The sequence below is a fragment of the Schistocerca nitens genome, chromosome 1, assembly GCF_023898315.1.
Source record: "Schistocerca nitens isolate TAMUIC-IGC-003100 chromosome 1, iqSchNite1.1, whole genome shotgun sequence".
NCBI lineage: Eukaryota > Metazoa > Arthropoda > Insecta > Orthoptera > Acrididae > Schistocerca > Schistocerca nitens.
The window spans coordinates 556,764,651-556,780,873 of record NC_064614.1 but is presented as its reverse complement, the minus strand read 5'-3'; the positions used below and the strand labels follow the sequence as shown (position 1 = coordinate 556,780,873).

General features: G+C 40.3%; 1 protein-coding gene across 1 annotated transcript in view; it reads left to right on the top strand.

Annotated features, from left to right (window-relative positions):
* Positions 1-15,659, top strand: part of LOC126254514 (lipopolysaccharide-induced tumor necrosis factor-alpha factor homolog) — a 37,822-nt gene extending 22,163 nt beyond the window's left edge. Inside the window, exon 5 of the mRNA XM_049955317.1 lies at positions 13,575-15,659. Within this exon, the coding sequence (XP_049811274.1) occupies positions 13,575-13,677 (103 nt within the window). The 3' untranslated portion in view covers positions 13,678-15,659. The remainder of the gene's footprint in view (positions 1-13,574) is intronic.
* Positions 15,660-16,223: the final 564 nt, after the last annotated feature.

Genomic DNA, 16,223 nt, shown 5'->3' with positions numbered 1-16,223 from the left:
GCCTGTCATAACAGACAACTAAAAGGAGTCTCACACGTTTCGGCCTTAGTCACCTTCCGGGATGCGTTTTCCACCAGGCACTATGCTCTGCTGATGCCTGCGCCATTAACTTCCCACGTATGTCAAGGAGTAGATGCCCGTCACCTTGGGGCATTGGGATTCACGGCAGTGCCCGTCACCCTGGGGCATCAGGACTCCTGGCAATGGCCATCCTGCCCGGTGGCCTTTGCTGCGGCTGGATGGCACCTGTGGGGAGGGCCCCTGGTCGGAGTGGGTGGCATCAGGGCAGATGACATGCCATGAAGTGTAGTACATCATCTCTTGCTGGTGGTACGCCGCCAGCAGTCTGTAAGTGGGCAAAGTCTAACTTCAGTGCTAAGAAATATGACCCCAAGTTGTTCCCCTTCCTGGTCACACCATGGGAGGAACACCAGACTAAGGATGGCAGTGAAGCTTATTTGCCCTGGTACATCAAATATGAGAGCTGATGGGGAATCTTTCATGTCCATGTAGCCTCAGTTTTTTGTGGAGCATTTGGAGGACAAGTTTGGGGAGGTGGAGGGCTTGTCCAAAATGTGCTTTGGGTCAGTTTTGATAAAAACAGCATCCTCTGCCCAGTCACTGACATTACTCACTTGTGGCAAGTTGGCGGATGTTTCTGTTACCATCACGCCCCATAAGATCTTAAATATGGTCCAAGGTATTATATGCCACAGGGACCTTCTTTTGCAGTCTGATGATCAGCTCCGCGCCAATTTAGAGCGGTGATGTGTTCATTTCGTCTGGCGTATCCATTGGGGTCCGAGGGATAACTAGGTTGCCACCAGTGCCTTCGTCTTAGCCTTCGAGGGTCACACATTGCCCGAGAAGGTCAAGGTGATGGTGACCGCTGTGACATCAAGTCATATATCCCTCCCCTGATGTGGTGCTTTAAGTGCTGGAAGTTCGGCCATATGTCTGCCCGCTGTACTTCCAGTCCTACCTGTCGAGATTGTGGACGTCCGTCGCATACCAGTACTCCATGTGCCCAGCCTCCCATCAATGTCAACTGCAGAGAGCATCATTCACCTTGCTCACCAGAGTGCAGGATTTTGTAGAAAGAGAGGAAAATCATGGAATGTAAGACCCTGGACTGACTGACCTACAAATGAGGCTAAGAGAAAATTTGAGCGCCTACATCATGTGGCTATGACCACTTCATACATCGCCGCTATAACAGTTGTCACCCCATCAGTTCCTTGAATTCCTGTCGCCTCCGAACCGGGAGACTACACCTGCCCCCTTGATGGTGGGGAGCAATTCCCTCCCTGTTGCTCCCACACCACCAGCTTCACGAACAACAGCCCCCCAACCATTGGGGATTTCAATACCCCCTTCTGAGCCAGAGAAGCGGAAGTCTTTTTTGCCTCATCTTGCTAGGAAGTTGCACTGATTGATCAGCTCCCTAAACCTTTCCTTTCCTACTTCTGGGAGATTTTAACGCCCATAACTTGTGGGGTGACACTGTGCTTACTGGCTGAGGCAGAGATGTCAAAACTTTACTGTCTCAATTTGACCTCTGCCTCTTAAATACTGGGACCGCCACACATGTCAGTGTGGCTCGAGGTAGTTACTCGGCCATTGATTTATCAATTTGCAGCCCAGGACTGCTCTATACACTGGAGAGCATATGACGACCTGTGAAGTAGTGACCACTTCCCCATCTTCCTGTCACTGCCGTGACATCATGCCCACGGATGCCTGCCCAGATGAACTTTAAACAAGGTGGACTGGGCAAATTTCACCTCTGATGTCACCATTGACTCCCCCCTACATGGTAACATGGATGTGATGGTTGAGCAGGTGTCCACCACAATCGTTCCTGCAGAAGAAAATGTGATCCCTTGTTCTGCAGGGTGCCCCTGGCGAAAGACAGTCCCTTGGTGGTCATCGGAAGTAGCTGAGGCAATTTCAGAGTATCAGCGAGCTCTCTGGTGACATAAGTTGCACCCTTCCCTAGAGCATCTGATAGCCTTTAAGCGGCTCTGTGCCTGTGTACGCCAGCGTATAAAATGACGGAAACAGGAGTGTTTGTATACATGTCGACCATTGGGTGCCATACTTCACCTTCCCAAATCTGGACGAAGGTCAGACATCTTTTTTGGTACCAGACCCCAACAGGTGTCCCTGCCATTATCATCAATGGCGTGCTATGTACCGACGCAAATGCGATTGACGAGCACTTTGCTGTGCACTATGCTCGAGGCTCTGCATTGGAGAACTGCCCTCCAGCCTTTTGCACCCCATATGGCGGATGGACAGGAAAGTCCTCCGTTCACTACAGGCTACTGTGAACCCTATAACACCCCATTACGGAGGGAGAGCTCCTCAGCACACTTGCACATTGCCCTTACACAGCTCCTGGGCCAGATCGGATCTTCAGTCAGATGATTAAACATCTCTCGTCTGATTACAAGCACCATCTCCTCGTCATCTTCAACCAGACCCGGTGTGATGGCGTTTTTCCATTGCAGTGGTGAGAAAGAACCATCGTTCCGGTGCTCAAATCCGGTAAAAACCCACTTGATGTGGATAGCTATCAGCCCATCAGCCTCACAAACGTTGTTTCGTAAGCTGCTGGAACATACGGAGTGTCGGTGGTTGGTTTGGGTCCTAGTCACCTGGCCTACTGGCTCCATGCCAGGGCAACTTCCGCGAGGGGCGTTGTACCACTGATAATCGTGTATCCCTCAAGTCTGCCATCCGAACAGCCTTTTCTAGTTGCCAACACCTTGTTGCCGTCTTTCTTGATCTATGCAAAGCGTATGGCACCAGATGGCGTTATCATATCCTTGCCACATTATACAGGTGGGGTCTCAGAGGCGTGACCCTAAGTACTCAGTTACGCCTGCCACTCTGTGCTGTCACTTCCTTTCGATTCTTGACGTGTTCTGGGGATCTAAAGTGGTGTACACCGACAGCTCGATGGCTGATGGTCATATTGGCTTCGCCCACGTCCACAGAGGCCATTTTGAACAGCATTTCTTGCCCGATGGCTGCAGTGTACTCACTGCAGACCTGGTGGCCATCTCTCGTGCACTTCAGTGTATCCATTCATGCCCCAGGGAATTATTTCTTCTGTGTACTGACTCCTTGAGCAGCCTACAAGCTATTGACCAGTGCTGCCCTCACTATCCTTCAGTAGTGTCTATCCAGGAGTCCATATAGGCCCTGGACCAGTCCGTCGTTCAGTGGTGTTTGTGTAGACCCCAGGACACGTCGGCATCCCAGGCAACGAACTTGCCGACAGGCTTGCCAAACGGGCTATGCGGAAACGACTTCTGGAGATGGGCGTCTCTGGCGTGACCTGCATTCTGACTTACGCCGTAGGGGTTTTCGGCTTTGGAAGACGGAATGGCATAACAGTACACACAACAAACTGCATGTCATTAAGGAGACTATGAATGTGTGGAAGTCTTCCATGCAGGCATCTCGCAGGAAATTAGTATTCCTCTGCCGGCTCCGCATTAGCCACACTTAGGCGACCCACGGTTACCTCCTGAACCGTGAAGACCCACCTGAGTGTCGATGCAGTGCCCGGTTGACAGTAGCCCACGTTCTGGTACACTGTCCCACATTGAATGCCCACCGACGAAATCTTGGGTTACTGGATTCATTGCCGCTAATTTTATCTGACGACGACTCATTGACTGATTTAGTTTTACGTTTTATTCGTGAGGGAGGGTTTTATCATTTGATCTAAGTTTTAGTGCATGTCCTTTGTCCCTCTGTGTCCTCCACCCTAGTGCTTCTAGGATGGAGGTTTTAATGTGTTGCAGAGTGGCTGGCTTCTCCTTTTTATTCTCGTGGTCAGCCAGCCATGGTAATCTGCTTTGTTGTTTTAATCTCTTCATCCGGTTTATTGCATTTCTGTGGTTTTCTTGTCCTCTTTTGTCCATTTACATGTTTGTTGCCTTTCATCGTTCTTGTGATTTTTCCTTTCATTCTGTTTTGAGTTGTCAGTCTCTTTTGTTTTATTCTCACACTTGTGGCATTGTTTTATTCAGAACAAGGGACTGATGACCTCATGGTTCGGTTCCTTTCTCCCTCCTTTAATCCAACCAACCAACCAACCAACCAACTTCGTTTCCAGCTGCATAGGGCCAAGGGCTATAAGAGAGCTCACAACAATCCCAACTCACTACAAAATGATGTAACTGCTGTTTAGAGAAATCTTCGGTATTTAGTTGTTCTCACATTCACTATATTCAGTCTGTGGGGACAACTGCCTCATTACTAAGAACAACATAGCTGAAGTGGGTGTTAGAACAGTACATAAGAGAGTGACATTTCTCAACAGTTTCTATCGACTGTTTTTGGGTGTTTACTTTGTCAACGGAGGTGCCTTCCAAAACACCACCAAGCAATGACGCCAAAGTATAAACACCACCTACAGAGCAGGTAGAGACCCTCGACAGCATCACACCTTGCTGATGTCCTGCGCTCATACTTCTTACACCGTCACTGCACAAACCGAAATTGAAGTGCGTGCAGTGATACTCTTTCCATGCTAACTGCCTGGACAACATCTTTACATGAATATCTTGCATCTGGTTGTGAGCAAGAAGTGAAATTTATTTTTATTAAATGAAACTATATGGTTCAAGAGTTCTTTTGAAGTCTTAAACACTTGTAATGTGTACATGCAGATTGAAGTGATTAATGAAAATGTGTACTAAGGCCACGAGTCAAACCTAGGTCTCCTGCCTAGTTAGCAGGAGGTTTGAATCCCGGCCTTGCTATAAATTTTCATTTGTCATTTCAGTGTTCGAGAAAATTTTTTCTCAGTATTGAGTTTATGCTCGGTTGCTGAACCAACTATTACATTTAACACTTACCTCTATGTTGCAGCAGACAAAAACAGACAAACACATAATAACATTAATTATTGTTGTTGTTGTTGTTGTTGTTGTTGTTGTTTGATGTTGTCTTCAGTCGAGAGACTGGTTTGATGCAGCTCTCCGTGCTACTCTATCCTGTGCAAGCTTCATCATCTCCCAGTACCTACATCCTTCTGAATCTGCTTAGTGTATTCATCACTTGGTCCCCCTCTACAATTTTTACCCTCCACGCTGCCCTCCAATACTAAATTGGTGATCCCTTGATGCCTCAGAACACGTCCTATCAACCAATCCCTTCTTCTAGTCAAGTGGTGCCACAAATCCAGTTCTATTCAGTACCTCCTCATTAGTTATGTGATCTACCCATCTAACCTGCAGCATTCTTCTGTAGCACCACATTTCGAAAGCTTCTTTTCTCTTCTTGTCTAAACTATTTATCCTCCATGTTTTTCATTTTCATACATGGCTACACTCCATATAAACACTTTCAGAAATGACTACCTGACATTTAAATCTATACTTCCTGTTAACTAATAAGTACATTTTCTCATTGCTATTCTTTACCTTTACAATCCAATAAATAATAATTGTCTCAGGTAAGTAAAATCCACAGTGCTTCTACATGCACTCAATAGAAACTCACCTAATCACCTCCTGAGTTTGGGCTATAAATATATCGTAAATCTTTATCTTCTTGTGATGCATTAAACAGTACAGTTCTCACTATTAAATTCAGTATATCTGCAGAACGTAGAATGCATTATACAACAGAGTTGTCTGTCATGAAACCTTATTCTCTCAGTTAACAGTAAATGGCATGTCAGTGCATGTACCATATGTCCATAACTTAATAACTCATCCATATGGTCATTCAAAGTCATAAGCTTGCTGAAATAAAGCTTAAAATTAGTATATATTTCAGTATCTCCACCCGTAGTTCCACTTTCCTGACATTCACTGTATCTCGTGCGAAAATCTTCATTTGAAAACTCATTATAGCTTAAACCTTTCTTTAAATACAGATTTGCATTTCTAAACTGATTACCACAATGCTTAAATTCAATATACCTGTGCATATCTTTACTAATAAGCTTACTTCTCTGATGACATACTGAAATCAAAAGTCAACTTTTCACTTACGTATTAGTACAGCACAAATATTTTTCATGCTGAGGTTTACAATAGTCAGACTTTAGTAAGCTCGCTAGGACACAAAAAGTATCGTCTAAATGCTGCTTCAAATGGACACAAAAGTTTTAATTGGACACTGGTATTTGGCACTCTAATCTATCACTTCCTGTTGTAAATGTTTAAGAATAAAAGTTAATTTTAGTCATATCTGCCCAGAATTTGGGTAGCACATCCTTAAATTGCTTTAAAAATTAAACGGTGTGTACAGAAGATGTACAGACCCATCTGGTTTGAACTTTATTAATTTCGTGTGGCGTACTACGGTATCATCCAAAGAATTTGTGTTAGCATCAGTGAATTAAAGTTTCTCATGTATCTCTGACTCATCTACTTGTTGTAGGTGGTCCTCCAAACTAGCTGAAGTGTTTGTACCACCATTTACATCATCAGAATCTCTGTTCTGTTCTAGTACTTCTTCTTGGTGTCATGTCACTGAGATTTGGTTATGTGTATCTCCAAATTCCTGTGCGGATTCTTCCTGTGTTTTGTTATTTTACTTTAAACTTCTTTGAAGTGTTCTGTTACCACCTTCTGGACTAAATCACATTGTTTATGTATTTCAGTTTGTAACTCCTTATGTAATTTGACTAATGTTATGTCTATATTGGTAATTTTACTATTTGCAGAGTCTATTTTTGAAGATATTTCTTCTTAGGTCTGTCCTTGTGTTGTAATATTGTTTGATATCCTGTCTAATTCTTTTAACTGCTTCATTTGAACTTTACTACTGTTTGACATCTCTTCTAGTTTGGCAAATAAAACTGCTATATTTGCCTTTATCTTTCCTGTGGTGAAGAGCTTTTAGTAAAGAAAAACAGTATGCCTGTGAAATCACACTGAATTATCATTAGGCAATTTTTACAACACTGCACAACATAGAAAAGTGTTTACGTATAATTTCACACACCAAATTAAAAAGAAATCCCAGGTTGGGTTTTCTTACAACTCAACTAACAGGGTGCACAGCAAGCTGCACAGCTCGGCTGATTCGTTGTGTGTGGACGAGACAGAGTGATGTCTTGCTGTACTGTTGTGTAGCCATTGTTGTATTCAGCTAACCAGCTGTCATACTGTGAAGCATAGGGATGCTGCTGTTGTGTTGGTTGGCTACCGCAAGCCACTCTGAGGTTTCTGATGCTCTCATAGCCGTGGAATCAGCATGACCAAAATCTTCTTTTCCATCAGCATAATGTTTCTTCACTGACAAGTCAACAACTATTACAACACTGAATATTGCTTGTTGACCAGGGTGCTATGGTCAATTAATTTTATTTACTACTTCTGTTGTAACAATTCTGTTATTTAAGGTCCCCCCCCAATCAAAGAATTATTTTTTCGTGTTCAGTGTGTTCAGTAGCCGCCATCTTGTTGCGCAAGGCGGGTGACCTTGAAGCACGTTCCAGCCGCTGCCGCTAGGGCTCGGAGGATCACGCTCAAGTTTTAACTTAGCGCGATCCGCTGCTAAAAAGCATTTCCACTGCGGCGATGCCCTTCCGGCTGCGCACTGATTGGCTGCTGCTGCTCTTATCAGCGGCCACATCCGCTGGAGGGGGCCCAGTCTCGCTCGGGGGTAACAGCATGCTCATTCGACTCGAGGCAGCCGCACAGTACACACAGCCATGCCTTATCCTCTCTCTTAAAACCCACATCCTTTCGTCTTTTCCTCTCCTTCCCTCTTTCCTGATGAAGCAAACGTCGGTTGCGAAAGCTAGAATTTTGTGTGTATGTTTGTGTTTGTTTGTGTGTCTATCGACCTGCCAGCGCTTCAGTTTGGTAAGTCACATCATCTTTGTTTTATATATATATATATAATCTTCTCCATTGTTGACTTTAGTTGCTCTGGGCAACATTGTATATTTCTTAGTTATTTCTTGAAAACTCCTTTTTCATATCTCAAAAGCTCCCTCATTTCAGTGCCTCTTATCCGTATCCTTCACCTTGGGTGCCAAATGAACTGTTTCGGAATACTTGTTGCAATGTGCAGTTGCTGGAAGAGTGCTTAAGTCTTTCTGCGAAACTGTCTTCTAGAGAACTCTTCTGTATTTACCATATTTACTCGAATCGAAACGCACTTTTTTTCCGGTTTTTGTAATCCAAAAAACCGCCTGCGGCTTAGAATCAAGTGCAAAGTAAGCGGAAGTTCTGAAAAATGTTGGTAGGTGCCGCCACAACTAACTTCTGCCGTCGAATATATGTAGCGCTACACAGGCATGCTTTGCAGGCACAAAGATAAATACTGACGCCAAAACCTCTGCGTCAGTAAATAAATAAAAAAAAAAAAGGTGGAAGACGAGCTTCTTTTTCCTCCGCCCCGAGTTTCGACCACTGCATTTTCATACATTATCCGTCGAAGTAAATACAAATTCCGTATTGTTCATCTTTGAATGTTGCAGCGTTTCAATGTACTACGAAAATCCGACTGGCAAGACTGTTAGGGATGTTTGTCAATATGGCCAACTCTACGTTCTGAATTTTTTTCTACCTGTGAGAAGAGATGGTTGCTAATAGGAACTTTTATGAGTTGTGAATCACATGCAGTATTCTCTTCACCATAAGAATAACACGAATATAAACATTTTGCCATGTATTCTTTCGTGTTTGCTGCTATCTCATTTAAATTCTGTCTGCCTAATAAACTACGAAACTAGAATGAGAACAGCAAACACGGAAGAATACACATATCACTTCATCTTTATATTCGCATTATTCTTATGCGTAATAGTGATACAGTCAGAAATGAAGCACGGCAATTGACCAGATTTTTAAATCTAAGATGACTCTAATTTCTGTGCAGAATGTAATGTACTAAAGAGGCATCTGCAAAGATGTTCAAACGGAGAAAAATTTTCGCTAACTCTCGTTCAGAACATCTTAAATCATACGCAGTCTATTATTTGGTTCTTGTTGATCATTATCAAAGAAAGCAGCAGTGTAAGTAACAACAAATAGCAGTCTCTTGCCATTGTTTCGCTAATGAGACTATTCCTCTGTCATTTTTTTTTTCTTTATTTATTTAATTGTAAGCGGCGGTACCACGCACAAAAGCAAGCCATGCTGCAAGCAGCGACAGGCCGTAAACACTCATTATCAGAATGCGACATTCAATTCATGACAGAGTACAGTAATGCATCTTCAGCTTAGAGTGACGTAAACACCTATAACAAAGAGAACGGCACTTATCAGATCAAAGAAAATTAAGCAATCAGTTCAAACTAGACGAAGCACGTGGAAAATGAAGGGTACCCGTATAAATACGTACGGAGCGCCTGACACGTAGCAATGGCTACCTGGTAAACATTAACTGCTAAGCTTCCGACTCGAACCAAAGTACTGTAGCTGTATAGTCATTCATTCGACCCAAATTGTGTCTCATATTACAGTGGACCAATTTTGTTTCGATTTGGAGGTGCGGGCTAAAACTTTTCTCTCCCCTTGAATTTCGTGTCTCAAATTTCAGGTGCGGCTTAGATTCGGGAAATTTTTTTCCTTGATTTCGAGTCTCATTTTTCAGGTGCGGCTTAGAGTCGAGTGCGGCTTAGATTTGAATAAATACGGTAGTCATTCTCTTATTCAATATATTCAATGGTAACAAACCTAGTAGTACTCAAGACAACATATCTGAAGTGAGTGTTCACATTGTCAGCAGCAGAGGTACTTCCTCCACGCCTTCCAAAACACTGCCAAGCTGTGATGCCAAAGTGTTAACGCTGCCTCCAAAGCAGGTAGAGACTGAAGACAGCATCATGCCATGACGATGCCCTGTGCTCATACTTCTCACATCATTTTTGCACAAACCAAAATTGAAACATGCACAGTGGATACTTCTTATGTGCTAAGTACCTAAACAAAGTCTTGGCCGGTCTGGTCCAAGAAAGTTTCACCACTGGGAATGGATATGTCAAATTCACATTTGCTGCTGCAATTTGACTGAAAGAAAAATAGGGGCAAAGACTTTCTAATTCATCCACATTAATATACAGCTTATTGTTGTTGTTTGTTAAATTTCATAGTAGCTTGTCACTGTAATTTGTTCTGACTTGTTTTTTTTTTTTTTTTTTTTTTTTTCCGTGTAAGCCTGCCCCCCCCCCTCTATCTCTCTCTCTCCCTCCTATTTCCTATTTTTATTAATATATGTTGTTATTTATGTACTCCCGTGTGTGTGTGTGTGTGTGTGTGTGTGTGTGTGTGTGTGTGTGTGTGTGTGAGAGAGAGAGAGAGAGAGAGAGAGAGAGAGAGAGAGAGAGAGAGAGAGCGACCAACAATTTTTCATGTTGCTTCTAGTGACTACTTATCCATTATTTGTAAATGGAAAGTAAATTTTTATCCGATATTCCGATTGGGTGTGCAGTATTGGTTTAGAGTAATATGTCACCTGCACATAATCTCTATCTCCAAAGTCCCATGTTCAACTTCTATCTAGTAAGATTTTCCTTGCTTGATTTTACTTCATAATTTTTAATATGTCATGTCTGTTGCACTGGATAGTGTTTTTTTTTTTTCTTTAAATAACTCAAACTGCATTGATTACTTTCTACTCCTGTGGCTCTTCCCCCCACCCCATCCCAAACTCATCCCCTGCATACGTATTCTATATGAGGACAATGTTTACTTTAAATTACATCATATTTGCTTTTATCTGTGAGTGTTTTTATTTCACTGTTGCAATTCTGGCATTTGTGCCATTTTTCAAGCATTTGCAAAGCATAATACAACATGTTGAGAAAATATATTACTGAAGTTTGGTAACATTAATATACTTAAAATATTTGATGTTATAATATGTCGTAGAAATAAAAAAAGTAACAGCTAAAAGTGAATAGGACATAATTAAAAGATTTATAGAAGCTGTATATCCTTATTACAAGAAATTAATTTTGACTTACTTCAGCCTACATATCAATAACAAATCTACTTATCTTTTTAATAACAACATATTACTGTAATATGATAAAGTGTAACTCAGTTCTACAGCAACAATATTAATATAATATAACATCAAATCTTGTGCTTGAAAATGGCACAAATGCTGAAATTGCAATAGCGAAATAAAAACAATAACAGCTAAAACAGAATATGACATAATTTTAAAAAATCTATAGAAGCTGTAGACCCATATTAGAAGTACAGGTAATTAATAGCTGTATGTTCGACAGAATAATCAAAATTTAAATCATTCATTCATTAACTGTATTCTGTAGACCTTACTTAAAAGTAAAAGTTTCGTGTGTTACCCTGCTGAAAAATAAGGAATTTTGTATGTAGTGTTTCATTCAGTGCTCATTAATCTCCATTTCTGATACCATTGGATCATTCTTGTTAATTTGAAACTGAGGTTAACACTGAAACCATCTGATCTGGACCAATTGTAGACTTGTAAATAGTCTTCGCGGGTTTGCTGTCGGATGACGTCATGCAAATTCCACAATATTTCCTCGGAGCAACTGTCCGACATGACATCTTTAGGTGGTTAAACTTTGCTGGTGGCTAGGTACGACACTCGTACCTAGCCACCAGCAAAGTTGAACCACCTGAAGATGTCATGTCGGACAGTTGTTCAGAGGAAATATTGTGGAATTTGCACAACGTCATCTGGCGGCAAACCCGTGAAAACTATTTACAACATGTCTGCTGGGCAAGTTTGAAGAGTCACAATTGTAGACTTGCTTAGCTGTCATCTGGACTGTATGGTGGAGTTTGGCAGTTGATTAACATCCTCATCATTGGCAAACATTATTTTGTGAACAGTCCTTTATTGTCTTGGAAGATCAGTTGTATAGGTGAAGTGTGAGAGTACCCACAGCAATAAACTTTCCACAATTTCACACCCTTTTCTCTGCCATTCTGTGTTGACTCAATGTAAAGTCCTGCTTTCTGTTAAGAAGATAAAAATCCAATCTATTTAAAACTGAAGCTGTTAATGCACTGTCATTCTAGTTTCTTCAAGTAGAATTTTATAATACACACAGTCTAAAAATATGACCATATCACAAGAGGGCAAAGTTCCAGTGAGTCAACATTTTATTACGTGCTTAATGACGCAAGAAAATTGGGAACGATGGAAGGAATGAAGTCTTTCAGTAATTAGACAGAGAGGTGTTAAGGTTGCATATTGAATTATTAAGGAAATATGAGAAGAATTGTTGACTGATTACAAAGGTTACTTTTTAGGTGGTCATTGCAAGGTAATCAAAATATTTTATATGCCATCAGAAACACATAACTAACGTCTGTTGCCATTTACATTGTCTATTGGAGTAAATGTTAACACACATGCATTTCACTTCTAATTGTTAAAAATAAGCTTTTTGGTAGTGTCCATCAGAGGGATAATAGAGGTCTGGAAAATATCCCCATCTTTTCTTTCCAATCTCGTCCATATAAACAATTTGTTATGCACTCTTCATAGTTCTGCACTTTTTGGTTGCATCATCATAGATACATGGAGCATGATTTTTTTCTGTCTAACCTTAGTCACTGTACTCTTCACCACACACTTTGCCAGCCATGAAGAAGAGCTTGCGCATTACACATGTAAATGTTTGAATGAACACAGGTGATTTACTTTGTGCTACTACAATTATGGCATTATTTAAATTAAATCTAAATGATAGGGTAGTTGAAGAAGAGGATCCAACCAAATTGGTTAAACTGATATATGGTCTGTTTATAAGATATCTTTGTGCCCAGAAAGGATCTGAGTTTCCCACCAGATATTAAACAACAGAAAGCTAATGGTGGATCACCAGTGGTTATGAAAAGGGTAGATTGCTACTCACTGTAAAGATAACACATTGAGTTCCACACAGGCACAACGGAAAGACTGTTACACACTAAGCTTTTGGCCAAAGCCTCCATCAGAAAAAGAGAAAAACCACACACACGCATTCACACACGCATTCACACAAGCAGGCACACCTCATAAACACACACGTGACGACCATCTCTGGTGGCCTTCCTTTCTTTTCTGAAGAAGCCTTGGCCAAAAGCCTAGTGTGTAACAGTCTTTCTGTTGTGCCTGTTTGCAACTCTGTGTATCGTCTCCAGTGTGAGTAGCAATCTGGCCTTTTCATAATCACCAAATATTAAGAATTGTTATGCTCAAAATAATTAAGTTAAAAATTGTTTCAGCAGGTATCGTTCACAAGTCACATTATCATATTTCCTGCCACCTTACCTGTACTTGAATGTCATGTACTTTGTATGCCACCATTCCATTAACAGCCATTCGAATTGTGGCCCTAAGTGGTGGTGGTGGTGGTGGTGGTGGTGCCCATTGATGGGTTCTGGTTCACACTGATTCAGCAGTCCCTAACACTTCCTTTTAATCTTGTTTCTATTTTTTGTTGACATATAACAGATTCATTTGATATGAAATTTACAGTAAGGGCATTTTTTGTTGCAACTCTGTCTGCATTAATAATGCTACTGTTACTTCAGTAATTACCCCATACTGTTCATTTTGCACAAATAAATTGGAAATACAGAACAGCCTTTCTTTCACAGGTGCTTTCTGTGTAGCTGTATTCCATATTGCATGGATTCTTGCAAGATTGTCCAGCACAAGTGTCCAGTCTGCAAGAGTTATCTTGGAACCTACAAGGGCTAAACAAATTCTGCAACTTGCAACACCGGTGCTCTGTGATTCGTGGTTGCTATGAGGAACGTTGCATTTGATACTCCATTATATGTTCTTGTTACATTGTAATCTCAATGTTGTATACTACATCTGTTGTTGTCGTCTTGCCATTTCTGCACTGTAATTTTTTTTTTCAAAAAAAAAAAAAGATAAGACTAAGTTCAGTCATCTGCAAAGATGAAGAGCAAACTTTAAAATTTTTCTTAATAATCTTAATGCCAAATACTTGAACTTGTGTGCAAGTAAATTTTTGTTTTTCATGTAGAATTTTATCTAAGTTCCAGGAATACTGTGTAAAAGCATGACAAAATTTATGCCACATAACGGTGTGGATGTTGTGTAGATCTTCGTAAGTAAATGTGTGAGGAAGACCAGTGATGAATCTTCCCTTGTATATATGTTATAAGCTATAATATGTCAGGGATAAGATCTGCCTGCGTGTAATATGGACAGTGGTATGAAGTGTTATAAGTAATAATCAATTGTTCATTGTCTATGTTTCGTTGTGCAAAGTAACAATACCTGCAAAATAGTTGCGGTAGATTATTCAGCCTCATATGGTCACAGCCAAAGTATACTCGTTTATAAGTTTCAGATTTCATGTTTCTAATATTTATGTTTACTCTATAAACATATTTTTCGGTTTATTTATGCCATATTCTTATATTTTAACACAGCTTGCCATGTATACTCTTTCAAATTAGAACTTAGATCATTCCTGTGATTATGATTTTCACATGTGACAGTGAAGCAGGTGTGCTGCAATTATGAGAAATGTGTGATGATTGTCATGTTAACATCAAAGGTTGTAAAAGTAATCACTTTCCATTTATCATTACAGTATGTGTGTGGTGTTACAGAATGGGTATCTGTGTTAAAATGTTGGTATTTTCCATTATCAAAAGTTTGTAAGCCACCTTATTTGGCTGTTTATGTGGGAATAAGGATATAATCTGTGCCAATTGACTCACATGTCATACAGATCATATTGAAAATGACAGAGGAAATAGATTTTAGATACAAGGTAACTTTTTTATCTGTGCTATCATGTTTAATGAAATTGATAAAAAGGTATGAAGTGTTCTTCCCGTTTGAAGGAGGAGACAAAGTACTTTTTTTTTTAATATACCACACCCTTTCTAAGCATTATATTTACAGACAACATGTACATAAATTGCAGGCTTCTCTGTGTAAAATTTACGTTCATGACATGATGGCCTATTGTTAAGTATCCATCATATTATAAGCTTTCGACATCATTGTAACATTGCTATATTAACTATAGTTCCATATATGTGCATTTAAATTTTACAGTTCTATTTATCTATTTACTTTGTTTCCATTTGATATATTTCCTTCTAAGTCTTCCATGTATGGTTTCATTTTCCCATATTTTATATTTAATTACTGTAAATATTTTTACATGACTGATTGTAATTTTAAGTCATAAAAAAGTTAAAGGACATTTCATTGGCATACTTCAATTATTGTTGTATACAATTGTGGATGCTGTTGGCTTTTATTTATAGAAAAGGTATCACCTTTTCAGTATTCAATATGTAATGCAACAACTCTAGTTGATATTTACACTTCTATTTTCAGAGCTGTGATTTGTAGATACCTATAATTTTATTGCTGTAGATATATGTCTATTTTTGTAAAAATTTCTAGGTCAGATATATTACTTAGTTACCATGACAGTCAGTAATTCAGCTTAGTATGTGATGATGTGGTGCTCATAAAAGAAATCCAGTGGTATAAGTTCCAAGTCTCTTGTTCAACAAATGGATAAATAACACAAAAGCTGTATGACTGCAGATGGTCTACTTAGTTTTATGTACCCCATATGTTAAATTATTCTACTTACCAATGCTGTTTTAAAATCTTGTAGGAAAGATATTTGTGTGGAATGAAATACCAGTGTAAAGAAATAAAATGCTTCTTTGTGTGGACCACGGTGGTGTCGTTTGTGAAAACTTCGAATTTGTATTAAACCAAAATGTTTGTGTATCACCAGTCTTTCACAGGGAAAATACTTGCATTACGTATTGTAGAATAACTAGAACTGAAGTTGCTCATTGTAGGAGAATAAAGCGCAATAAACAAGTAAGTGAAAGCACATTCCTAGTAAATGCAAGTGAATGGTCTAGATGATTGAAGAAATTAATTGACAAATGACCCCCGGGAACCATGGGACATGCCACTGAGAGAGAGGTTGCGTGCCTCAGCGGTAAAGATAGCCATTTCATGTAACCACATCAGAAAGGTATCTGTAGACAAACCAGAGTAACTTATGATTCCTGAACAGGAGTAGCAGTCTTTTCAGTGGTTGCAGGGCGAACAGGCCAGATCACGAACAGAAAAATGCAAGGTGGGGGTCAAGCACACATGGTCTGGGAGTAGTGATGTCACCATGAACCCTCTCACCACCCTGCAGGACATTGAAGCACATAGGCACATGGCGCCCAGGTTTAATTCATTTGTAGTCATGAATGTTATCAGGATTTTCCATGGTG